This window comes from Pteropus medius, unplaced genomic scaffold (assembly GCF_902729225.1).
Source record: "Pteropus medius unplaced genomic scaffold, Ma_sr-lr_union100, whole genome shotgun sequence".
NCBI classification, from domain to species: domain Eukaryota; kingdom Metazoa; phylum Chordata; class Mammalia; order Chiroptera; family Pteropodidae; genus Pteropus; species Pteropus medius.
The window spans coordinates 11,828,226-11,855,725 of NW_024349796.1; the positions used below are offsets into that span (position 1 = coordinate 11,828,226).

A 27,500-nucleotide genomic window follows, 5' to 3' on the forward strand; every position below is an offset into this window, starting at 1 on the left:
AGAGAGAGAGATGTCAACAGTGACTCTTCTCTCCATTGTCGTTCATCCATTCCTTCTGTCTTCTCCATGGGTTTATACCTTACCAGGTAAACATGACGCTAGCTATGAAACATTTAAATGGAACCTGGTGAAAGTTTAAAATCAGCATCAAAATGTAAAGAAGATCTGCACTCATAAAGCAGGCACTAGATACGCTTGCGTGTCTACTTTCATTTGTCCCAGTTAATTAACGAACACAAATAGCGTAGTAGCTATAGTGAATGTGCCCACTGCGGTCACAATCCTTCAAGTTTTTATGTCTCTAGAATCTTTAGACTCTGGGTGATCTGTACCCTTTTATAGAGACACAGTAAGAATTTTCTCGAAGTTCCTAATGAAAAGAGAGGAGTAATATGGTCTTTAAGTACCTAAAATATATTAAGAACTGGTCTCACTTTTGTAAAAGTATTTATACGGACAGGTAAATGCTCATAGAATTTTACACAAGTCAGGCACAGAGTCTATGATAATGAAGGAAAAAGAAAAGATATTTTTTAAAAAGGCAAAAATTTCTTTAGGGCACCATAAGAATTCAAATAAAACTTTAAGTTGCTTCCCAACTGCAGTCAGACAGACATGATTTTTTTTTCCACCTTAAAGTTACAGATAAACCTTTATTCCAAGATAAAAAAACAGGGGAATTGTACTTACTCTTTTTAAAAATATGATTTTTGGAAAGTTTCAGTAGAATTTAAAGGAATAATTCTTCCCCCCCGACTCCCTTGATAAAGGAGAAATATGATTTAAAAAAAATTTTGTTTCTTTCTTGCCCCAGGATGCTCTAAGATGGCCACTGACTGCATACATGTGTGGGTCTGTGTGTTTCTACACAAACCACAGGAGACTATGCAAATGTGGGAAGCTAGCAGCCCTTTGCTGGAGGGTTGCTGCGTCCATGGTGAGCCCGCTTCAAAGTTCCCTTCTGTCTTCTCCATGGCTCAGAAGTTAGCTCCTTTCTAAAGAGTTTTTATAAGCAAGAAGTTCATTGTCAAGATGGTGAATATTAGCAATTAGGAAAACTTCACAAATTATAAAGTAAGAATGTATCCCTTTCCTTTTGGCTTAAATAACATAATCTTACACACACACACACACACACACACACACACACACACACACAGCACGTTAAACTATCAATTCTAAAAAGGCAAAGAAAAGATTTTCTATAAAAAGATTTGAGAGCATGCTTAAGACAATTATAAATGCTTTGGTTCTATTCTCATAATATACTTTGGAGAAAGCACAGGTTACACAGGTTACATATATGTCTTGGTATATATTTTCAAAAGTACACTATTTTATTAAGAATTTAAGTACTTTTTATTCATTGAATTCGCCTACTCTCAGTGGGGAGAAACAGCGGCATGTTCGGAAGACATATCCAGAAGTAAAACATTATGCACAACTGTTCTACAGAGTCATACAAACTGGGAGCAATATAAATCGTATAGCTTTTAATATACTGAAGGTGAAGACAAACCATCTGTTTATGTGCTAGAATGCTGTTGTTTTAAAGAACGCTATCCCTCACAATCCTATATCCTCCTTGTGGCTTTTACATTACACAAGGCAGCTAATCTTACCTTCCCTTCTACTCTTTGAATAAGGTACCACCTTAGCTATTGTCCCTTTCTAACCTACTTTTTTTTTTTTTAATGTATTTCCATTTCTTGCATTCCTTTCATTTTTAAGATATTGACACAATGACCTTTCTACGTACATCTTACAAATAAATCAAAGTGTATTCAGAGCAGATAAAAAACAGAAATCAGACTGATGGTACCTATACTTACACACTGAAAGCAAATTTCTATATTTTTTAGAAATATTAATTTCCAAGAACAAAAAAATATAGCCTCCTGCCATTGTACCAAATAGATTTTAAAGGTGTAGAAATATTTTACAATTCTTAGTGCTATAGTGACTAAGGAAGGTAGAAGATAAAATGGAGTTTGCATTTGTAATTATTATTATTATTTTTTTAGATCTGTCCCTGCTTTTTGAGCTTTTAGTTGCTCCTAATTATCTTAGAGATCATGTCATAAAATGAAACCATTCTCCCTGGGGATGGACCATAGCACTACCCACAGTTCCCTCCTCTTAGGTCTTTACAAGGGATTTCATTCAGTTGAGATGAAAAAAAAAAAGAGAGAAAATTCAGGGGTTTTTTTTCCCCTCTAAAAAAGAAAAAAACAAAGGAGAAAAGTAAGTTCATTGAGCACGTCATGCCAAACAGTTCAGACTCAGCTCCTAATTAATCAAAAGATATAACCAATGATTTTTTTTTCTTTTGTCTCTCTTTTATTTATTTATTTTTTTTTACAGGCTGAGCTTTTGGAAAACTTAACCTAAGAAAAGAATCTGGTAGCACTGTCCCACCCCTCCTGATAGGACAGGGCGCTCTGAGAGTAGGTCATCATTCTACTCCTTTTTAAAGCATTTCCTTTTTCTCTAGCGTTCTGTTTACCACGTGCTCTTAATTGATTTGACAGATTAATAAAAATTTTCCATGTATTCTGTAACATGCCAAGATGGATAGTCAATTACTTCAGTTCAAAGGCAAAATTCTGCAGCTACCAGTAGAGTTAGTTGTATTTTCCAAAAGTGACAACTCTTACAATCACGAGGAATAATAAAGAGTGATTGTTTTAAAATGTTAAGTTTGGGGGTGGTTTGCTACTCCGCAATAGATAACTGAAAGAGCATTACAGTCTCCTAAAATGTTAAAAATTAATTCATAGTTCAATCTATGAAATATCACTGGTTAACATATTATCTTTTTAGCAATATTATCGGGCGGAAATTATATGTCAAAAAGCAAACATGGCATTTAGTTATTCAAAAGTGAATTGTCTAAACTAAGTTTCCCAACTGAAAATTAAAAAAATGTTTATTTCTAATATTTAACTTTTTAAAATACGTATTTGAGGAACATCAAGAAAAGGAGAAATAAAATTTAGCAAATATTTTCAAATTCCTCTCTGTTGACTAGCATTAACAAAGTTATAAAGGCATTTGTTTATGAATAAAAATGGAAATGAAAAATAATTGTAAAATTGTATTTATTAAGTGGCTGTGTACGAACTTTCTCTATAGCTTTTTCCAGCCTTTGGAGATAGAAAACACCCTCACACCCAATTCTGGCATGTGTGGGGTGGTTCTCCTGCATTTAACTGCGACATAACTATGACATCCATGACTATTTGGGTGTCCTACAGTCCAACTCAGTTCTACGCTAGTGACTCCAAGAAACCAGATTCCACAGGTTAGGGTTCGGTCCCACAAGATGTACCCCCCAACTTCAGATGGAACTCCAAGCCCAGGTTGTTACTTGTGCTTCTCAACTACTCCCTCCTTGGGTTTGATTAATTTGCAAGAGGGGCTCACGGAACTCAAGACCTTCATTTACTCACTAGATTACCCATTTTTTTTTTTTTTGCAAAGAATTAACTCAGGAAACAGCCAAATGGAAATGACAAGCAGCTGCAGGAGCCCCAGGCAGATCTGAACCTACCCCTCACACAACAGGCACAATTGATTAAATCACTGGCCACTGGCAGCTGAACTTGATCTCAGGTTCCTTTCCCACCAAGGGGGGCTGGGGCTGGGGCTGGGGGCGGTTGGTGGGGGGGCGGGACTGAAAGTTCTGACTGTTCAATCACCTTGTTGGCCTGACCACAACCAACAACACCCTTCCATGCTTTCCAAAAGTCACCACATTAACACAACAAAATGCAGAGTACAGCTCTCATCACTCAGAAAATCCCAAGGAGCTCTGTGTCATAAACAGAAATGAGGAAAGCAGATGTATATTTCTTACTATAAATCTCAATATTGCAGAGGCCAAAGAGTCTTGGTAGAAAAATGGAACAAAGAAAGTAACAAGCACTAACTGCTTATCAAGACAGGCACTGTGCTAAGTGTGCCACATATATAGTGTTGTTTAATCTTCCGTCATCTGGGAATTATCATCAAGCCTATTTTATGGATGAACACACTGAGGCTCACATATATCTGTGGATGTGGTCATCGCCACTCAGCCAGTGAGGGAAAGAAGTGGAATCAAATCTAGGTTTATAGGATTCTAAAGTCTATGCTTTTACGATGTGCCTAGGTATCAATTCCAAAAGGGTTTTACTCTTTTTCTTGTATCAGTGTTTTAGTTGGGGAGGGAGGTCATGCAAAGGAGAGACAAACTAAAACAGATTCTAAAACAAACCACTCATAACCATTTTGCTTTTCTTGTTTTTGATTTTCTAATAAGACACCTTTGGGAAAGAAACATATTCCTCAAGCTTAGTATTTTTACAAAGTTTGTAGATTATAATAATTCTTATCAATTTTAAGGTATAGATGAAAAATTATTTACTGTCAGAAAAAACTGGATTAAGTTCACAAACAAGGTGGCTCTGAGTTCCTTCACTATTACAATAAAGCAGGTCAGGAAAAGATAAATAGAATAAAATTATTCCCTTCGGAAAAATATAAAACTTTCATAAAAAATCCGTTTCTAGCTCATCAGTATGGAATTTGTCACTAATCATTTTAAACTATGCCCTTTTATGCTTCTTCTGTCTCTCTTAGCTTTCTGAGTAGTTCTTTGATGTAACAAAGACAGTTTCAGACAAGATTTCAGTTCATCTGCAAAAAAAAGTTTAAGTCTGGAGGCAAAATGCAGTGTATTTAAAATTTATATACTCTATAATGCCTTTGTTCTGAACTTGAAGATCCTGCAAAACTTCTAAGCTCCTTTGCCTTCCTGCTCTAAGCTCATTTGTTCTTCCTGTGCTTATTTCCATGCAGCCGTGGCTTTAACTGGTGGTTCCATCGTTTAACTACATGCAGAGTCATGGCTGACCCTTTCTGATCAATTACCAATCCATACAGGTTTGACTGATAAAAGAGCCAATTAGATTTAAGCAAATTAAGGGACATCACCAATGTCAACCACTTATTAAACCGAATGCTGAATTCCATGCATACAAAACACTAATGCACTGAGCCCCATTAAGAGTTGAAATCCTAACCCCATTAGTAACTCCAGACCTTGAAAGGGTAAAGGTCAAAGGAAAGTTTCATATTTATGGATTAACATTTGGATTCCGTTTTTATTTTTTTAATTCTTTTCCTAGAACTCTTGAACCTGCACTATAATGCTATTCGAGAGCTCAGATTAAGTATATTCTTCACTTCTAAGAGTGTCTTAGTGCTAAATATGAACATTATGCTATTGCAAACAACCTAAAAATATGGTTATTGTAGAAATACTAAAACCTGAGTATACAGAAGTATATGCTATAGAATTGGGGAAAAAAAACTCCGCCAGTTGACCAAATAATATTTCAAATGAATTTTTAAAATAAAACAAATGTGGGCTGTTTGAGCTTTTGCACCGTACATGTACTGAGCTACTGGTTTCATGATCTCACTTGCCTTAATGTCCTTCTTGAAAATAACTCATGTTTATCCCATTGTTTAATTGCCTTTCTCATTCGTTTGGTGAAAGTTGGGTTTTAGTTTTTAATAAAATTACTTTTATTCAATGACAGCAATAAAACAGGAAGGTCTGATGGAATTAACTATGGTCGGAAATTAGATATTGTTGGACTTGAGTATTTAAAAAGATTTCTGGCTTTACTGAGATATAATTGGTATAGAGAAAGCTGCATGCCAATTGTATTTTTTTCATTAGAAAAATACAGAAAGTTAATATCAAATAAGATGTCTTATAACCATCACCTGAGCGATGACCTACCAGAGTACATTGTGTCCCCTTATCTCTCTTTTTTTAAGTTCCTATGTAAACCAAGGCCTGTTCATCCTATGCTCGCCTACGACAAGTAACCACTGCAGGGAAGAACTCAAAGAGAGATGGGGTTGGTGCAATCCGAGAATTTCTCACCTTCCATACTCTTGCCATCCTTCCAGCCCTGGCCCCCTTCCACCTGCAGGGCTCCTGGCACTCCCAAACTGCATAACAGTACACGGAGGAGGTCACAAAGTCACAGCTCGCTTAGGTAGAAGATGAGGCTTGAGCAGGTCTGAGCAATGATAAACTTCCAATTTAAAACTGATAATCAAGCTATCTTGGCTGATTCATTCATTCGCTCATACATTCACTGCCCCATTATACATTATACACCTACCATGAGTCAGGGTTGGTCTGGGCACTTAAGATAAAAATCGTGAATAAGAAATAGTCCCTGCTGTGTAGAGTCCTACAACCAGTGACCGTGACAGATCAGGCAGGCACTGTGAATACAATGTGATTCTCTTGTGGGACACAGAAGGGCCCTATCTCTGCCTCAGTTGGGAAAAGATGACTTTTTTGATGGACCGATTTTTAAGTCGAAACCTAAAAAAATGAGTAGGACTTGGCCAGATTAAGGAGGTAAAGGAGGTTTTTTAGGCCATATCTCATATCAAACCTTTGATAAAGAAAAAAAAAATTATCATTTCTGTTTTGCCTAAACCTTCTATTATCATGTTTTTAAACTACATGGAGAAGAAAACATAGCTAAGGGTATTATCATTACAAATTTGGCATAACCCAGCATTGAAAGAAAGTAGGAACTGAACATCACCATAAAAGAGATCTAATATTGAAATCAAGGAAATGGCAATAATGATAACAATCTAAATATAATGGAAAAGTAAATAGCATATAGAAGCTTCTCTGCCCATAAGTTGGTTTGCTTCTGTACATTGGTTCATTTATTATTCATTTCAGTATGAAACACAGTTCACTGGACAAAGGCATGGAAGATTTCTTTAATAACTCTCAGTACTAATTTAATTCTACTTAAACACACATATTCTCGTGAATGCCACATGCTTTTCGGCATGATTTTATGTGTAAATCAGGATAATATGTTTTCAGATCATTAAGTAAAAGGAAGCATGAACTAAAACCTATTTAATCAATGAGGTATCACCTTTAAACTGCCACAAGATCATAAAAAAGATAATTTCAAAGCTATAAGTTTCCTAATTGTAATCAACAACAATCTAATAATGAAAAAAAGTACATCTAATGGCTGTAATAAACTTGAACGAATCACTGTCTGCCTTTGAAGACATTTTGCCTTCGCTTTGAGTGAAGGCCCATCTCCCAAATTCTGGATTTCTGAGTACATAAAGTGAGTGCTTGCACAGTGCCCAGGGAGTGTGCACCTGCAGAGCGTGATGCTAAGGGCGTGGAGAGGCACCCACAGAGCAGAGCTGAAGTCAAGCCTTAGCAGTTACTTCACTTCTGCTGTACCGCCCCAAAATACTTTAGATTCTTCCTGTTTACATAATATCAGCCCTTCTACTAACCCCATGACAGATATATTCACACAGTGTGTACTGAGTTAACAACAGAAGCTTGCTGTATTTAACTAAACTATGTATATATACATGCATATATACACACAAACGCACATATATATTACAGAGTATTAGACCACACATTCTTAAACACATGAACAATGAATTAAACTAGTCCTTTAATATAATTCACATGTTTTGAATGCGATGTAAATTGGTGTAAATTACAAACTATTTAAATCAGTGTAAATCCCATGAGATGAATATATAACTCATTAAATATTCCATATATCTTATTTAGAAATTATGTAACTTAAAAATCTCAAAGCACGAATTACTCTTAAATCTTAAATCTCTTAGCATATAAAAGGTATTCTATACTAAGGTATAGAGGCATCACAACTTTCGATTCCTTCCAGCGCATTGGGTTAGAATGAACAATGAAAACACGAATACCCGAGGTTTCTTTTTTCTTTTTCTTTTTTTTCTTTTTTTTTTTTTTTCTTATCTAAACTTAATTTCCATTTTTGTTTTTTTTATTGTGGGTTCATGAAATACACTATCTGAATTGATAGTCCCTTTCAAGCATTCTTTTCTTAAGCTAGTGTTTCAGTAAGCATCCATTCATTAATTCTTATGTCGTAAAAGGTAGATAATAGTGAGCGGATTTTACGGCACAGCAGGTAATGAATCTTCCCTTGTGAGAGGATTCCGCAGGAACTACAGGTTAGCCCTTAATTTCCTTTAGTGATATCCCTTTGCTGCTCTTCTACTCATTGTGACAAAGGGGGACGTGGAGCCCTGCAGCTAGCTGTTAACAGGAGAGTGCCATTCTGCCTTCGTGCAGAGAGCGCTGCTTACACCGGGGCTGGGCTGCGAGGCAGACGCTGGGTGTCCTGGGGTCCTTTTCTCAGAAAACACACATTCTGAACACTCAGTTCAGAATCATGCTCTCATCACTGAGGCATGCCTTCTATTTGAGGGCTGTACATGTCAACGTAAGAAGTTGTTTTCTTTTTAGTAATCGGTCTCACAAATAGTTAAAATAAGGGTGGAGTGGACTTCAGAGCAAAATAATAGTTCTGAATAAGCTTATTTTTTTTTTCATAGAAATACTTAAACATATCCAGATCGTACCATGTTTCACATTTAAGGTGACAGTACTGCACTCTAATCATTAGGACAAGGAATTTAAAGGTGTCTTTCCAGTGGTACTAATAATTTTACTATTCTATTACCTGCACACTGCATCTTTTTGCCAAATGGAAGGGCTTAGATATACATCTAAATTAGTTCTCCAAAAACCAGGAATGGGAACTACTTGTATTAGAAAATTAAAGCCTAAATTGTAAAACTACAATTTGAATCTAAACAAAGTCTCAAACAAAAAAACATTTCTGAATCTTCTTAACATGCAGAAAGCAAGAGATACATGCCTGTGTGTGTGCGCATACACACACACACACACACAGTGCGAGGTGAAAGTCTCAACAATAAAACGATATCGACACATGCATCTCAATAAAACAAAACAATAAGCAAACCGAGCAGAAATAATATTGAGACTCTAAGTTCTAAAAAAATGAATTCTGACAGTAAACAAGGTGTTCAGCAGAGACTTTGTTCCGGGACATTTATATATATTGAGATAGTCAGCGCTTCACTAGACTTACCCTCTGGCGGCATCGCAATCATTATGGGGTCACTCGTCAAGCTGCCTTGGCTGTTGGAAGCGTTCACTCGCACCACATAGGTAGTAAAGGGAACCAGGCCATCGATGAGCACCCAAAGCCTGGTCTCTTCACCGCTGTGCATGATTCGCGTGCCATTCAGAAGAGTGTAGTTATTATTGGCTGATTAAGAGAGAAAATTATAGAAATTAGTGTATATTTAAGGATTCTTTCCCGCTATTATTGAAACATTTTCTTGCGTGTTCTTGGGTTTCTTACGTAAACGTTTCCTGCTATTATTGAAACATATACAGTACGAAATAGAACTATACTATCGCTACTGTGAGAGATGTCACACGTGCTGTCAATGGGCCTACTTTTATTGAACAAAATGTTACCTGAGTCAACAGTATGTTCTCTAATTCATTCACCACAGGGATCAAAATTACTGAACTGATATCCTAAGACAGTATAAAGCCACATAACAAGTATCGTGCATATAAGTAAAATGCTGTGCTGACATATAAATTGATCGCTTGATGAATTATTTACAATTTGTTTGAGGGTTTTTCAAATCCCTCAAGCAACACAATTTTCACTTTTGTTGTTTGAAAGAACTGAATGTTCTGTGATGTGCCGACAAGGAGGAAATCACCCGCCCCGCAATAAAACGGTTCTGGATATAAATAGTATAGTCAAATATATGTGTCCGATAGTTCATTAATCATCAATTGGGGTAATTTCTGCTCGTTCTGCTTAAGAGGCGGGTACACTGCTTTCTAGTTCATGTCTTTTTACATTAGAACTGGTCAGAATATCCCAAGAAGCAACTGTGATGGGAAGTAATCTGTGCCCACCTCGATCAGATCTATTTTTTAGCTCTCCAGGGACGTGCAGAGGCTGCCTGGCTGGATAAAAGCATCACATTCAATGTCTCTTCCCTGGGTCCCACCGCTATGCTTCCAAAGCTTCAGCAAACTCGTGCTTAAGCCCGGCGTTTCTAGGACATAGGAAAACACTGCTGCCTGATGAGTGTTTTATCTCCCTCTCCTATGCAACTGGGTCATGTTCGAGGCTAAGAGTTAGAAATTAGACTTAAAACAGGGGTTAAAATTGATAATTGTGTTGTAATGTTTATTTTACTTTCCATATTAGATGCTTCCTGAAAGTTTACATGCGACAATTTTTCCAAAATATTGTTTGAGTAAAATTTAGTTATAACTACTCTTAAAACAGAAAAAAAAGCATTAAAAATAGCAATATTTATTTCAAATAGCCTTCTTCCTTTGCCAAAACAAGTTTTATTATATGTATCTTTAATCTTTCCCAAAGGGAATAAATGGCAGTTATGAGCTACAACAAAAGAACAGTAATTCCTCTTCATTTTTAGTTAAACACGACAAAGACATATTCGCCGTTTAGGACTGGTTTTTAAATTTCTAAAGTGGAAACAGACAATATACAGCTACATATGCATAACAAAAGTTAGCAAGAAGCTCTGAAACCTACGAAGTAGCCTTTGATAAGTTCACTATGCACCGAAAAGACATTTCCAAGTTATATCAGCTTTCATAGGGTTTTTTTTTTTTTTTTCAACTAGTGAACTTGATTCAACGGATTATTGAGCTCCAACTGCATGCAGAGAGTAGACTCTGGTAGGTGCTGATAACAATATGCTCAAAACGTATAAGGCATAGTTCCTGCATTTGAGAAATCTGGTTAAGATGCAATAGTCATCGCTTCTAACCATTGTCTACGAAAAGGCACAAAGGCCACATGTGAAAACGTCCTTAAGTCCCCACAATGTCTAGCAACTCAGAAGTCTTTTCAGTTATAGAAGAAGTTCTGCTGTTGCCTCATGCCCAGTTGTCAAATTTCAAAATGGTCGGCCTATCCTGCATGACCCACAGATGCCTCTGACATCCTGTAAGAGTGCACATCTTTCAAAAGACTGAAAATTGCAAAACAATGAAAATTCTAAAATTAAGCCTAGAGAATACAATTTCACGAACTTCAAGCTAGGTGCAAACGGAAGATGTATGGTGTGTTAACATATATGATTTTAATATTAGTGAGGGTTCCCCCCACCCTTGAGTTTTCTTGGGTTTTGAAGCAAATTTCTAGCTGTAAAACAAACATTATCGCCAGCTTTGAAGATGGCATGGCACGAGAAATTACATTAAGTCCCACTTTATTCTAAGTTTCCCAGATAACATTAATACATGGCAATTATACAATTAGTTGTAACATGAAGTTCTAGTTGTTAGAACAATGATTACTCGGTAATTATGAGAAGTATATAATTACTCAATAATTATGAGAAGTATGCAATTACATAAACCATTTCGTTCGGCTCAGAAAAGGACTCGTCCATCTCCGGCAGCCACGCAGCTGAGTCTCCTGTCTCCTTCCCGCCATCAACACACAGCTTACTTCACAGACCTAGAACCACTGACAGGGTCTCCCCTCGAAATCTCCACATCCAAAACCAAAACACAATCCACAGATGTTGGCCCTTCTCTACTTTATTCTCCCTGCCCTCTCTTCATTTAAACTTTAACAATTCGGGCTCCTAGAGATTAGAGTCAAAAATCTTAAAATGCAATCCTCTGCCCCCTCCCCCTCTTGACAGGGGGTGAGTTTCCACTTTTCACTGCATATACTTTGCTTTCAGTGGGCTGGAAAATGGAGTCCTGTTGATTCATCCTCAAGAATCGAGCTGGAAAACGCTAAAATGATAAGCATTTCCTATCGCAGGTGACCATTCCTGTTTGGGTGGCCTCCGCGCTGACACTATTTGTGAGTCTAAGGAGATGGTGCGGGCTGGTTTGTGCTTCTGTGTTCTGGAACCACAGCCGCCTTACCCCTGCCCCCAGGCACTGTGACCCTGAGGTAGAGTTCCCCTCTTCCCCTGTGGCCTGCCCCACTGGGCTTTCACTGGGGATTGCACGGAGCTCTCTGTGGCATGGGGCTGCATGCACCAGAGTTCCAGGTTTCACCCACGTTAGAATCGCCTGGGAGTTCTCGATAAACATTCACATGCCTAAGTTCCACTCCACACCTGCTGTACATCAGAGGTAGAGAATCACGTGGCGGTGATTCTTCTTAAGCACGCAGAACAACGGATTTTCGAGTTATTCCATCCATGTTCAACTTAGTCTTAAAGTAATCAGCAAAATTCATTTCTTCTGCTTACAAAAAATAATTAGGCACATGTGGCATCCTTATTCATTGATGCCTTTAGATTCCAGCTTTGGATTATAAAATGTTTACTCTATTAGGGAAAGAATGCATCTTCAGAAAGTATAAAGCTAACTCTTAACCAGATCTATCTTCACAGACTACAAAATCTAGTATAGCTGCTGTATAAGAAAACTTTAAAGAAACTTTAAAAAATTTTAAAAATAAGAAATCATTGCACACCTGAGAACAATAACTTTGGATTTTCTGAATTCACTATTTCTCTCCCTCCCATCTTCCCTGTGTCTCTCTTCACTGAAAATGCAGAGGAAGGAAAGAGTCTTTGTATATTGTCCAACGTCATGCGTCACGAGGAGAAAACACGTTTTGTATAGGTCATGTAAAAATTTTAAATAAACTCCTAGATGCTATTTCAGGATACTGCACATTCTAAAAAATTTTCAAAAAGGTTAATTCATTCATTCCTACTTTTCTATTTTATTTTCAATAAAAAAAAAAAATGAAGAAGCACCCGAAATAAATCTCAGGTCCTACAGATTTCACTTGCAAAGAACATTTCCTTCAGCTTCAGATATGAGTCCTATTAAAATGTTAACAACATCGACGTCCATTTCTTACGCTAAAATCATACAATGAATGCTCTTGTTTGTTGAACAGTAGGATATCTTCTACACAATTATTTTAAGCAAAAACCAGCATAAATAGACATTTTCTCATATATGATTCAGGGATGCGTAAATGATGGCTGTCCTGGGAATATCATCCTGTGGGGCTCTCTAGATTGAAATAACATAAATGGGTATCCTTTCCCATTCTTGTTATAATCATTGTCACAAGAATTTTAATGCACCATATATTCCATAATTTTTTCCCTCTGTACTGTACTGCTCTGACCTTTTCAATATTCTATAATTTGACTGGCTGGCCATTTCAGTTCTCTCCTTTTTACAGCCTTATTAACTTGTGGGAAAGAGGTGAAATGAACAACCAATCAGAATACATAATGTTGCAAAGGTCAGCACTGTCTTGTACGGTGTCATCACACACGGAAGTCTGTATGCCAGGCACTAACATCCTGATATCTTATTCATGTGACAAAGATTGTAACGAGGACAGAAAATGGCACAACATGAATCCGTTCTAGTGACAAAGATTATAATGAGAAATGACAGCGAACAAACCAAACTGATTCCTGGTACCTTGTGAAGATTCTACGAGATGGACCTGGTCCTGCTTTAAGTTAGCCTTGTTTCTGAATCCAATTACACCTTAAGGTGGAAAGCATGTTAACTAATTTTCCTACTTCTTGCCGTAAAAAGAAAAAGCTAGATTTTTCTTGTATTGAAGTCTCATTTTTAGTGTGGTTCAGGTCTACCTCCCTGTCACAAAATTCTGCCAATACCAAAATCAAAAGACTTCAAATAGAAAATAAGGCTTTTAATGTGAGCTAGGAATTCTAGGTCACTCTAGATAGCCCATATTAATATTTAAGTTATTTTTATTTATTCTTCCTAAGGATATCATTTCAAATTATATTACCCAAAAGGCAAGTGTGTTCTCTAAACTCTATTCTAATAGACCTCACTTTTGTAGAGATCTGAAAGGTGCAAGGTATTTAAGTTAACATATGGTTAAAGGGACCTATCCCTGGCCTTAAATTTTTGCCAACGTAGAAAATATTTATAAATATATACCTGCACAGCTGTCTTCTCCACAGAATACTTTGATAAAGAAATAAGTAGCCTGTGAACCACTTAGGGCTCTGAGGAAAGTGCATACTATTTCTTACCATTATTGTAATTACTCTAATGCGATTTTTAATTAGTTGTCATCCAGTAAAAGCTGTACTTCTTTGATTCCTCTTTAAAGTGGTCATTCTGCTAGAATGACAGTTGTAGTTCAGAGAATAAATACACAGAATATTTTACCAACTCACTGAAAGATGCTCCAGAAACATCTGACCTGAGTCTGTGCTCATGTGAGACCGAGAAAAGCTTTACAGATACTGAAGGTCTTTGGGTTTTGTTCCGATTTTTTTTTTTTTTTTTTTTTTTTAACATGTGAAGAAGAGCATGCCCAATGTGGCACAATCACCCTTCTAAAAATTTTAAATATCATTTTTAAAGTCCTTTGGAGCATGTTTTTTTTTTCATCAACTTTGTTCCATGTAAGTCAGATTTTCCTAAATGGATCTCATTTTGTAACCACCAGAAAAGAAACATATAAAGAGCGAATACAGAGATGTGCTTGGCTGCGGTAAATTAGGAAAGTATGGTCCATTCTCATCAACTATGTTGTACTCTAAGAAGTCAGATTTTTTTCTCTTTTGCCTTACTGGTTCCCCCGGTTACTAACTGGCTGCTGGCTGGGCATCGCCCTCGCTTCCTTCCCATGTGGGCCTCTCAACATGGCAGCTTGCAAGACAGCTTACAGTCTCAGGTAATGTTATGCAGAACATTCCATCCCCTTTGCCATATTTTAGTGCCTGGAAACAAGTCACGGGTTGTGCCTACAGCAACGAAAGAGTGTTACACAGGCATGAGGACAAGGTGGGGACAATCAAGCCCCCTCAGAGTATATATGTGTTACAATTTTTAAACTGTGGATATGATCATCTTGCCAGAAAGAGATTTAGGAATGAATATGTGAACTTTCAGAACTTTATGTTTTAGAAGAATGGATAAGTTAGTATCACAGAATTACCCTTCCAAAATATCTAACAAAAATTTAAAAACAAAACAGGAAAACAAATATAAGAATCTTAACAAAAAACAGCTGAAAATCTTGGAGCACATGCATTGATGTTCCCCCCAAAATTAAGAATAGAACTATCACATGACCTTTTCTGGGTATCCATCTGAAAACTTTAAAAACACTTATTTGTAAAGATATATGTACCACTATGTTCGCTGCAATATTATTCACAATAGTCAAGACATGGAAACAAACCAAGTTTCCTTCAATAGATGATTGGATAAAGAAGAAGTGGTACATACCTACAGTGGAATACAAGTCAGCTATAAAAAAATGAAATACTGCCATTTGCAATAACATGGATGGATCTTAAGAGTATTATACTAAGTGAAATCAGTCAGATGAAGAAGGCCAAAAACTGTATGATTTCACAAATATGGGACATAAAACAGAAAACAACAAGTGAACAAACAAAAAAGCCAAACTCAGAGATACAGACAGCAGAATGGCTGTTAGCAGAGGGAAGTCGGGTGGGAAGGGGGGACAAAGAGGGTACGGGGTGTCAAACACATGGTGACAGAGGATACTAGACTTGGGGTGGTGACAGTACCATAGAGTATACGGATGTCATATTATGAAGTTGTACACCTGAAGTTTATGGAATGTTATTAACCACTGTTACCCCAATTAAAAGAAAAAGAACAAATTAATGGTATTAATTTTGGAACCTCACAGCAGATGAAAAAGACACAGTAAATTCATGCTCAGCATAGCACAGTCCCTGACTCATCTCCTAGGGGAAGACATATAAACCATGGAGCATCATCGGAACTCTTACTAATCTTCTCCGGTCTGAGGGAAAATGATCTGAGCGGAGTCTGGCGACACAGGAAGAGCACTGGGGATTGGCCTTCTTGCCAACCATCGTGCTGAGTCGGGGAAGAAGCGGGTGTTCCCAGTTGCAAGAGATGCATGGGATGGATGGGGTGGCGCTGCTACAAAGGGCATTTAATAGGATCTCAGGAGATAGGGCATCGAGAGCCCCTGGAATTCTGCCCAATGCATGAATTCCTACAGACAAAAAGTATGCCAACCTCTGAATTAAACAAGTGACTACCTTTTAAAACACGTTCTGCCTTTCTGAATAAGGAGAACCATTTCCAATTTCTAGATTGATTTTTTTTTTTTGAATAAACTCTTTTTAAAGAGCGGAGCAGTTTACATGGAAAGAACACTTTATTGATATGGCTCGATCGTAGAGCTCTGTACTGTCATTAATGCTTCGGATGGCTTTTATTATGCAGAGGTTATCAATGCAGATTATGGAAAACTAAAGCAGGAAGAAAGTAAGTTTTGGATAGTCCCAAATTCCACGTACCCAGGAAGTCTGCAACTGGAAGTCCAAGCACATTGCTTTGATTGCAGTGATAGCTGCTGTTTAAAGGTTTAATAAGAGTAACAGGAATAATTACCGACTCTTTGGATGAAGAAAGATGGGTTTACTGTTTCAACTGCTTAAAAAAAAAAGACTTTTTTAGACTTCCAGAGGTAATTTAGCAAAAACACAATACATCTTCTTCCTGCAGATATTGGTGAAAACACATACATGGCTAAATAAGGCTAAAACAGTTACTGAAAGACACAAATGAAGTGTTAATAGTGCTTTGAAATTTAAGGGAATAATCAGCTAAGTGTACCAAATACTGCCTTATTCTAAATATAAGAAATGAACTGCAAAAAGGTTTAATTGTGCCTATGCAAAAATTTGGCTTAAGAACCAAGAACAGGTGGCTACAGTCAGAGGCAAGAGAACTATAATGTGGTACCATGAGTCCCAAAATAAGCATTCGCTATGTAAAGGATCATAAGATATACATTTGTTTGTAAAGCAGAGAGAGTTTGATATATAAATGTTGCCCTCTCGAGCAACAACTTAATCAATTTTGCTCTCTAATTTAAAGTTGAACCGTTTTTCTCCTTTAAATCCCCCAGATGGTGGCTTTCCAGCCTGGATAATTATAGAATAAAAGGAACAAGCTTGAAGCCTTTCAAAGGCATTTTATCTACCTTAACTGTTTTCTTATTGTTAACCTAGACCAGTGAGTGTGGCTCACCATGAAATAAACGCATGAAAACAGGTAACATTTCTGTCAAGAGAAACAGTTCATCATCTACCCAATACAGCCTAAGAACATGACTACTTTTATTTTATTTTTTTAAGAAAGAGTAAAGTTATTTTAAAACTAATTTTATCTTAAAAATATTGAGAAATCTGAACTGCTTAATAACAATGTTATAAGTTACATATTTTAATCTTTATCTTTTAATCCTTGCTCATTCTTCAGGCTTCCATTGTCAGTATACCAATGAATATTATTATCTACCTTTTAAACATGTTCATAACTCATAGATGCCAATAAGAATATTCAGTTATTTGAGGAGATGAACAGAAAGAAAACTGGCTAAAAATCAGACCTGGGGATCTCCGATCCATAATCAAATATCTAGATGGATTGTGTCACTTGCACTTGTATTGATTTCAATTGGAGTAGCTCACCCAAGGGAATAATAAAAATGTGGAATAAAACTGATTTATGAGAACAAAATAAATCCTTTTGTGAGTGGTAATGAATCGGTACTGTTTAACCCTTTCAATCACAGAGTGAAAAAACTATTTATTTTTTAAGAATGCTGAGCTAGCCAAAAGGAGTCACATCAGAAATGCCAATATTGCCCTTTGCCATGACACGAAGTTGGAATGCTCGGGAAGAAATGCTGCTCTAAGCTTGATGGAAGGTGTCATTTGACATACGATGTACTTCCAGCTTTCCTGGGCCAACTGCTTTGTGTCATCACAAATGATGGACCTGCAGGTCCAAAGTATTACAGAATCGCTTAGCAAATGTTTATTGTACTTATTTACATGATTTATAAGTCAGTTGAGAAAGAAGAACCAAACATGGTGGCACATTAACCAGACTTAATTTTTTCCTTCATATACATGTTTGCTTTGCTCTAAACTTACTGTATCAGAATTAAATCAAGGATTATCTTCGGGATGACAGGAATATCCAGGGGAGACAGCTTTCAACACAATTAAGACACCTACACTACACAGAGCTGCCTAAAAGAAAATTCAAGGACCTAGAAAAATATGAGATGATTTGTACATAAAAGCAAGGCAACTGTTTGATTCTACTGATTGATTCAACTGGCCAACCAGTTGATTTAATGAGGGAAAAAAAATTTACCTCACATTCCTTGAAATATAATAGACAAAACATGCTCAATGGTTTTTTAAAATGGATTTTTTTAACTTTTCCACTTGTGGTGATATGTCATATATGGTTTAAACCTGTACTGTCCAATAAAATAGCTACTATGCACATGTGGATTTGGGGCACTAGATATATGGCTAGTATGGCTAAGAAACCGAATTTCTAATTTTATTTAATTTTAATTAAGAACTGATCCCTGATTTAGTAGCTGGAAAACTTTTTACTATGTTGGTATGTGAATCTATCTGACAATTTTACTAAATCTAAGTAGAGGTCAAATATTTCTGATAAAAATTATCACCGAATTATTCTATAAGTGTAAAATATACACATAGACTTATGAAGAAAAGAATGGGCTATCTCATTATTAACCTAACATTTTGATTACATGTTGAAATGATAATATTTTGGGTATATTGGTTTACATAAGATATGCTACTAAATTAATTTCAATTGTTCTGTTTTACTTTTTAATGTGCATGCCAGAAAATTTTAATTTTCATGTACTAAAGGGAACATCAGAATGCACAATTAAATGTAGGTTCATTTTCATCTTAAACCGATTCAAGAAAAAAACATATTGTTCCCAGATCTGGCAACACATGTTCACACAAAATGAAGGTGAAATTATTTGTAGAATGCACAGAGTCTGCTCAATATATTGCATTTAATTCATAATCCTAAGAAAGCTTATGGCAGAATCACTTGGAAGGGATTGCTATAAGAAAGAGGAAGTTGATTTGTTATCAGTTCTGTCAGTTTGGCCTATACTGTCACGGTGTTTAATGAACGTAATATGAAGGCAACTTTATTTATCCTCGGTGGCATAAAAAGGCTTTTAAAAAAATTAATACATTTTATTATTTACAATGAAACATAATTTAATTCAGTTTGATGGCACCATAATTATTATAGGATAATAATTTTTTTAATATGATAAGTTTTCCACGTATGCCATAGAGAGTAAATCATTAAACAGGAAACAGTACAAATCAAAAAGATAATAAACTCTATTACTATAAAGGAACGAATTACTAGGGAAAAGTGAAAGTCAACCACTTTAAATTTAAGGGATTTAAGTAAAAGCAAGACGATAATAAACAGTAATTGCAAGTGTCTGGGCTTCTGAAAAAAGCTGAGGCCCAAGATTTTTAACATCCCAAGTTTAATGAAGTCAAGCCTTTTGTTCTCGATTGTATGGAGAGACTTGAGTTTAAGGTCTGTTGTTTCCTAAAATCTTCTAATAGTTTTGCTGTAAGATGACATAAGCTACAAACTCTTTTTTTTTTTTTCTTTTGGCTTCATTCATTCTTTGATTATAAAATAAATACTTGTTTATTATAAATTTCAAGACTATGTCAGGCACTGTAAAGAAAGGAGCTAAAATCATCTCAAATCTCAAGATAATCACTGTTATCTTGTTAATATTCTCGTGTATTTTGGTATGTATCTTTTCGTATTTTTAAACACATACAAATGTATTATATTTTACACTTAACAATTTTATAATACTCATTGTTTTGTAGTAATGTATATTTCCTGTAGTAATATATATTTCCTTTTAAATAAATATGAATCTGCATAATTTTTTTAATGAATTCACTACAATGTAGGCAATCTAAATAGTTGGACATTTCGGAATGTCCCCATCAATTTTTGTTAGATGAATAAACTCTGCTATAACTATAATTTTACAAATATTTTTGTGTACCTAATTATTTCTTTAAAATAAATTTCAAGAACTGCTGGTATTCTCAATGGGTAGAAACAAGTTCAAATATTATAAATCTTCTATATTGATTTTAAAAGCTTGTTTTATTATCTCAAATGAATTTCTAGAAACAAAAATTATTAGTCAAAGTGTTTGGTTGCTGTGAATTTAAAATAATCATATTACATGGGTCATATTTGTGATTGGAACTTAAATTAGAGCTCTTTTTGTTCCAAGTAAAAGTGTCCCTCCTGTCTATTACTGCATTATATCTGGCTAACTTCACATAACTGAGTGGGCCGGGCTCACAGAAATGTTCCTCAAGCGTAAGGATCTCTGTATTTTCTGTCTTAATGGAGCTGAAAAAATTAACTTGGAGATTTATAAGTGTTTAAAGAAAGTACTAATGAAATGGCATGTTTTAAAAAAACAAATGTGATATCAATAATTCCTTTGACATTATAATAAAAATAAATGAACACAATCACAATCATAGAAGTAAAATAACCCTCACAAAAATATGCGGTCTTTAGGAAAAAATAATGAACCTTTACTGTGAGATATAAAGTACCTAAATAAATAGAATCATACCACGTTTCCAGATGAGAAATATCTAAAGATGTAAATTCCTCATGAATTAATTTATCAACAGAACTATATTAAAAACATCAGTGTCATTTTTTTTCAATCAATTAAATGTTCAGTTGGAAGAATATACATATAAGAACTGAGACCTTCTGGCAAAAATGAGTAATACTGCTGAAGGGGAAAGGTGGGAACTTTACCTATTTTCTAAATATTTAGAAAATACAAAGGCATTTTCTAAAATACAAAGGTATTTTCTAAATATTTAAGATGTTAAAAGCACACAGATTAATTTGTCACAGTGATGATCGAAAGAGAAACAGAGATGTCAGTTAATACAATAAATAAATAGCCCAGAAATAAGCACCATCATACATATGAACGCAAATCTGATAACTTTAGCAGAATAAAGCAACATATATGTTTCAACTCTGTACAGAAAAAACACTTTTTACAAAAAATAAACAAGAATCTAAAACACTATTTTCTAAACCTTATAAATACACCAAAAATATAAACTGAATAAAATATCTGACACTGTAATGACTAAAAATTACTATTCATAATTTTAAGCTGCCATACAATCAAAACTAATTTTAAAACCTCTAAAATTTCCTCGGCAAAGTATGTGAACCTACGAATAAGACAAACAAATTGTAAGCATATGGAAAATGTTTGAACTCAACAGAAATAAGGAAATGCAAATTAAAGCAACTTATCATTTTTACCTATCAAATTAGCACAATTACAGAAAGATGAATATATTTGTATACTGTTAGGAAACAAATGGATTGATGTGATTTTTCTTGAAAGCATTTTTCTCATGCATATCAAGAGTCTTAAAAAATATTCCTGAATTTAAGTATATTTTAGCAATATATATATTAAGGATATAGGCAATATTATGTTTTAGCAATTAACATTCTTTCTAATAGTAAAAAATAATAAACCTAAATATCTAACAATAATGGAATGGCTAATACATTTTGGTATTATAATGCTAAATAATGGAACGGTAATAATAATAATAATAAATGGCTAATACATTTTGGTATATCCTTGCTAGTGATATTATACACTGCTTGAGAATGCTTTTTATGAGTACTTTTCCTTTGATATGAGAAATACTCATGATATAATGATACACGAATAAAGTAGGATATCAGAATTGTTGGTAGTAAGATCTCAAATACATTATATGTATGTATACACATACATGTATCTATTTGCATAGGGAAAAAGACTGGTAAATAAAAATGTAACTCATTTGTAATTAGTGTCATTTTGACAAAAAATATTTCTGAAAAAAACATTTTCCAATCTATACCTACAGCTACTAACTTTAACAGTCGTCTGTATAACTGAAAAAACACTGATCGTCTTCCGTTGTCATTGCAGTTCTGCGCCAAAATCCTTGAAGAGCCTGCAGGATTCTGCAGGAAGTAGCTCCTGACCAGCTCTTCCCAGCCTCATCCTACGTCACTCTCTTCCTCACCCGCTGTGACCCAGCCACATCAGCCTTTCATTTCCTCAACCCCACGAAACTTCTACCCTCCTCCCATCCTTTGCAAATGCCATTCTCTCCGGAATCCTCTTTCCTGCATGCTTCTCTGAGTTGGTGCCTAAATGTTACCCTAAATGTCATCCACCAAAGAGGTCTCCCCCAATCCTACAAATTATATTAAGGTTCCCACTGTGCAATCTTAGTGACATATATTTTTATTTTAATGACGTTTAACGTCTTTAGTTTTATATTTTTATGCAACTGTCCGATGAATTTCCAGCGTCCTTTTTAAACCACAGCCCCTTCAGAGCAAGGCCAAACCTTCTTAGTTCACCACGACAACCCTAGAACATAGCGTAACTCAATCCACAAAAACTAGATAAATATTTGTGGCATGAACAACGAATGAATAAATACATATCTAAATTTAATTCTATGATTTCGGAAATCTGCTCTGCAAGTGTAAAAGTTCTTCTGACATCTCTCCAAAGGTATGCAACTATTAATAAAAAAAATAATGTAAGATTTATATTCAACCCTACTTAATAAAGAATCGGTAGTCTCAGAAAATTATATAAGACTGCTGTGCTTTCTTACATGATCTGCTAGCATTCTTAGATTTTGCTTTTTAATTAAGTAAAGTAACTCACTGTTCATAAGAGCTTCATACAAAAAGTTAGAAAATACTAGTTCTTGGCGGCCTGTTCTTAGTAAGTGTCATGATGACTTTGGAATCATCTAAGGGTACTTCCCAAGAGGCCGAAGCATAAGCTTTGTGACAGTCATAACTCCGTATGATGACAAAGACCCATCATCCTCCAAGAGGGCCCATCCTTGGACCCTCCACAGAAGCAGCTCAGGAACCAGAGGCCGTGGCCCAGGGGCTGGGGAAGGGTGCTGGCCCTACACAACCAGATTTTTTTCTACTTCTCTACATAGTTCACTCCTCCATTTTTTTCTAATATTAAGTCACAGCTGACACTTACCTCTCGAGAGCCTCTTTATCCAAAATCCAGATAATTACATATGATGCTTATACTTTCAGTCTAGAAAGACCTAAAAACTGACTCTAACATTGCTATTTATTCAGTAAACACTGAACCCTTGCCATGACCAAGCATATAAAAACCAAGGCCTGACAGGTATATGAGTGGTACAAAACTATCGGTTTAAAATATTATATATCTGCTCCATGGCTGCTGTCCTCACGTGAACCTCATCAAAAATACCAAAAATAGCCAAATTAGCCATGGCGTGACTCTGAAAACAGTCTGATCGTTTTTTACATGTTTTAAATACTTCCTGTTTGAAAAAGGGAATCTAAAAAAACAAAAAAACAAAAACCCCATGCAAAGTCTTCCAAAGCCACGTTAAGTGATGGGGGATGAGAGTCCTACGCACACATGCTCCGTGGCGTCTGACACGTGAACTCAAGGCACCGGAACACGGAAAGCCAGAGCTCGCACAGGCCTCTGTGGGGTGTGCTCCCTAACTGCGCAGCCCAGGGTTATGATTTGCATTTCATCATTATTTCGTTGCTTTAGCAGACACAACAGCACAGAGTTTGCACTTGTTCATTATGTCAAGAAAATAGCCAATTAGATATGAGACACAAATTCAATAAGCTGCCGCGTGAGTGTTGAAAACAGATGAGTTCTTAAGTAAGTTTGATAAATTAATGCCTAACTCCATTCTTGTGGAAGAATATGTCCTAATTACACATTTCTATAGCTTTATTGGCCATGACATGATATACAATCAAATGTGTCAATATATGCCGTGGGTATATATTCTATAGACAAACTTTTTTTGCAATGACACATATCTTATTATCATCCATTCATATTTTAACCAACCATACAGTGATGATTTTTAATTCCATGTAAAATAATTTTTGTTTCCTGAGTGTTTATATTTGTGTACATTCATACCTCTAGAAATGTGATGAAACTTTATACAAAAGTATATGAACGGTTATTTTTTTTAGAAGAGAATTTGGCTTCCCCCGAAACAAGGAGACACTAATTTTTCTATTTTCTCTATATGCTCACTGCTGCTCATATTAATACTTGCTTTGTACATAACCTTTTCCGACAGTCATCTAATATCTGTGTTGATTGTAAAACATCAGAAATGGTCAAAGAGAGAGGTCCAGAGTTACTGTCTGTAACCAAAAAACTCCCTAACATGACACTGATTTAATTTCTTCTGTCTCTAAAAGAAATTGTATAATAATTGTATAATGTAAAAAAAAAAAAAATAGTAAAATGCCTTTAATATGACTGTGCTTGATGAGTCTTGTGCATGAAATACTATTACCTGATTATATAGACTTTTAGTGACTTTGGATTTTCACATATTGGGTTTTTATGTAATGAAATGGGGGTAGAGCTGGACTTTCTCTGACCTTCCCTTCTAAAAATTTGGGGAATCAGGATAAGTGGTCCTAAAAAAAAGATGGCCAACGACGAGCCAGCTTTCTCTGCTTGTCTGACTTGCCGAGCAGACATTCTGCTCCCTTTTCTCTGAAGTGTTTCTCTTCCACCCACAAAACACACTTTATGAGATCACAGGCGAGCCGGCTCCTGCCTGACCCGCCAACTCATTACGGGGAAATGAATTCAAATCGCTGGAAAAGAAGCTGCCTCTTTTATCTTCCCACTGACTGACAAGCAACTACAAAGTCCCCCGACAGGACTCCGAGTGACAAGCTGCACGGCATCGCTGCTGCGATCCCCCCACTGGCGAGTGCTCCCACAGGACTGCGTGTCACACGCACGGCGTGGTTTGCAAGCGCAGTTCTGAAAGTACACATGTCCCGTCGCACTAAAAAGCAGACATCAGGGACTATAAAACCAAGCTGTCCCTTTCCTAACAGCCTTAGCCTCACCGCAGACGCCCTGGAAATCGAAGACGGTCCCACGTATAATGATTTCCTTTACTTTCCCCAGAAAACAAACGCCTCTCTCTCCTCCACCCTCCCACCCCACCCCTTGGAATTTTTCTAAAACACAGTTTAGTCTGGGAGGAAAGGTGTCCAGAGAATCGGATTATGTGCAAAGGCCTTTGAATTTCTCTAGGTAACCCTGAAAAATAGACTGCATTTTCATGGGATTTTTTTTTTTTTTTTTTTGTGACTTTTTAGAGATTCATTGTGTTTGAACATAGATAACTGACAGTCTAAACGCTGTTTCTGGTGACCGGCAGCTGCCTATTCTGGGTGCTGGTATTTGAAGGTGGTTAACAAGACGCAGTCATCTCAGTTACACCCGACGGTACTATCCTCCCTTGTGTCATTTCCGTTCCCCTTTATTTTCTTTTGTTTCTAGATGGAAGCGGATGCCAAGGAGCAAACGCTAGATACTGACATCAGAATGAAACAGTGACTCCAATAATAAGAAGAGGAAAAGTTTACGTGTCAGAGACTGAGGAATAGGGAGGGCAATCATATTTATACTCTTCTATCTTTTCTACCTACAAAAAACTCTATTCTGCCTTTAAATCGCCCCCACTCCCTTCCACAGGTAGCCCCTGTAGAGAAAACTTCATGCCCCTGCTTCCTATATTCTAACCTCAAGAAACCAGACTCTTCCACCCCACAGTCCTTCCCCAACACTAGCCTTCTGTCTCAGTCCTAAACAGCTGTCATTTGTTTGATGACAACTGACAACTAGTGGAGAAAGAAATACAGGCAAAATACGAGAAGGGAAATTTAACATTATACATGTCACTGAGTTTTTCTGGATAACCATTGAAATTTCTGTGAAGCTGCCCGTTCATCCTTCTGTAGGCTCCTACCTGAGGGCTTCCGACCCCCCTGTCGGCTCTCCCCACTCTGAGCATTACCAGCTGGGATCACCCCAAACTACTCCACACTAGAACTGTCTGCGCTTGCCAGCTTTTAAAAAAAATCATTGCGAAAATAAGGTACATTCGTTGTAAAAAAAAAATTAAAAACTGAGTATGTAAAAAAATGGGAAAGTAGGCTATTCTTTTTTTTCCCCAACATATTTAATTTATTTTATTTCATTAAAAACTATTGGAGTGAGAAGATGAGCCATTCCTAACAGGACAACTATTACGTGTGTGTGCGTAGATACATATATATTCTTTCCAAATTTCCATTTCCATTTTTAAGAACAATCTTCGAAACTAATCAAGTTTTTTTCAGGGCCATGTGTTCTTACAAGCAAAGAAAGCATCGGATTAATGCTAATTTCATGACTTGCTTTCCCTCCCGTCACTCCGTCTCCCTCTCTCCTCTCTCTTCCATGTCCATCCATCCTCCCTCCCTACGTTTCCTTCCCCCCCTTCTCCTTCCCTCCCTATCCTCTCCTTCCACTGTGCCTTTTGTGAAGATCCATTCCTGGTTGAAGGTATCCACGCCGGGAAACAAAACTCTTCAAACCTCTTCCTTGTACCTTTCTATATTCAGAAAGAAGAATTTTTAGGGATCAAGAAAATAATTCAGTTTTACCAGTATGAATTTACCAAATCACTCTTTAAAAAAAAAAAAAATGTTTCCCTTCACTAAGTCTAAAGGATCATTTTCATTTACTTCCCCCGCTCCCCCCAGTCCTCCACATTCTCTTTCTCAGCTAAACATCTTTATGCTGTGCCACGACACAACATAAGGGACTGGAAGAAAGAGGTGTCGGAAGATGAAAACTAAGCTGCAATCTCGTTTTTCGGAGCAGGTGAGTTAACAGTGCACAAAGGACTCAGCAGTTAGCACACCCTGGCGCTTTGCCTTAGAAATTCAGACACAAAACAATCTGTCAAAGTATCAAGCAAGGACGATCACTTCCCAGTTCATCCAAAAGGAAGGATAATGAAGAGTTTAACTATTTGCAGAGGACTCCACTGTAACTGCTCAAGAAAAAAAAGCCGGGCATTAGATATTGTCTAGTAAGAACAGAATCAGTGTATGGGATCTAAAGAATCTAGTGGAATAGCGAAGATGCTGACCTTTGTAAAAATATTCTATAGGTCCTCACAATACATTTTTTTCTTTCACTGATATTAATTTGTTTTCCTTCTTTATGATTAGATGGTTTTATAAAGTTTGCAGTTGAAAATATTTTTGAAACTGTGTCAAATAATTATAAAACCATAATTACAAAACCACACATTATCTTCACCTACCAGTTAGATAAAAAAATAATTTTACAAAGCTTCACATAAGACATATCTTTACTACTATGCTGCCAGTTATTCTAGTTTTTATTCCTAAATTTACACATTTCTTTTATTTAAAAGGACACTCGATTTGTTTCATAACGAACGTTTATATACCTGTTACCTATAACTGAAATTGTTAGTTAATTCATACATGTGAAGAGAAAAATTAAAAAAAAAAAAAGAAGAAGAAAGAAAACGTGAACTGCTCTCTGGGTGACTGTCCCCCGCACCCGGTGAATGGCACACTCTGAGAGCTGCAGAGCGAAGCGCTCATTCCAGGGCAGGAAATGGTACTTACAGACCCTAGAAAAAACTAACTTGTATCTTAG

The 27,500-nt window shown here is 36.2% G+C and overlaps 1 protein-coding gene across 1 annotated transcript in view; it reads right to left on the reverse strand.

Moving 5' to 3' along the window:
• The window catches only part of USH2A (usherin), a 576,091-nt gene that overhangs the window by 205,105 nt on the left and 343,486 nt on the right, over positions 1–27,500 (reverse strand). Inside the window, 1 exon segment of the mRNA XM_039883360.1 lies at positions 9,021–9,200. Coding sequence (XP_039739294.1) covers positions 9,021–9,200 — 180 coding nt within the window.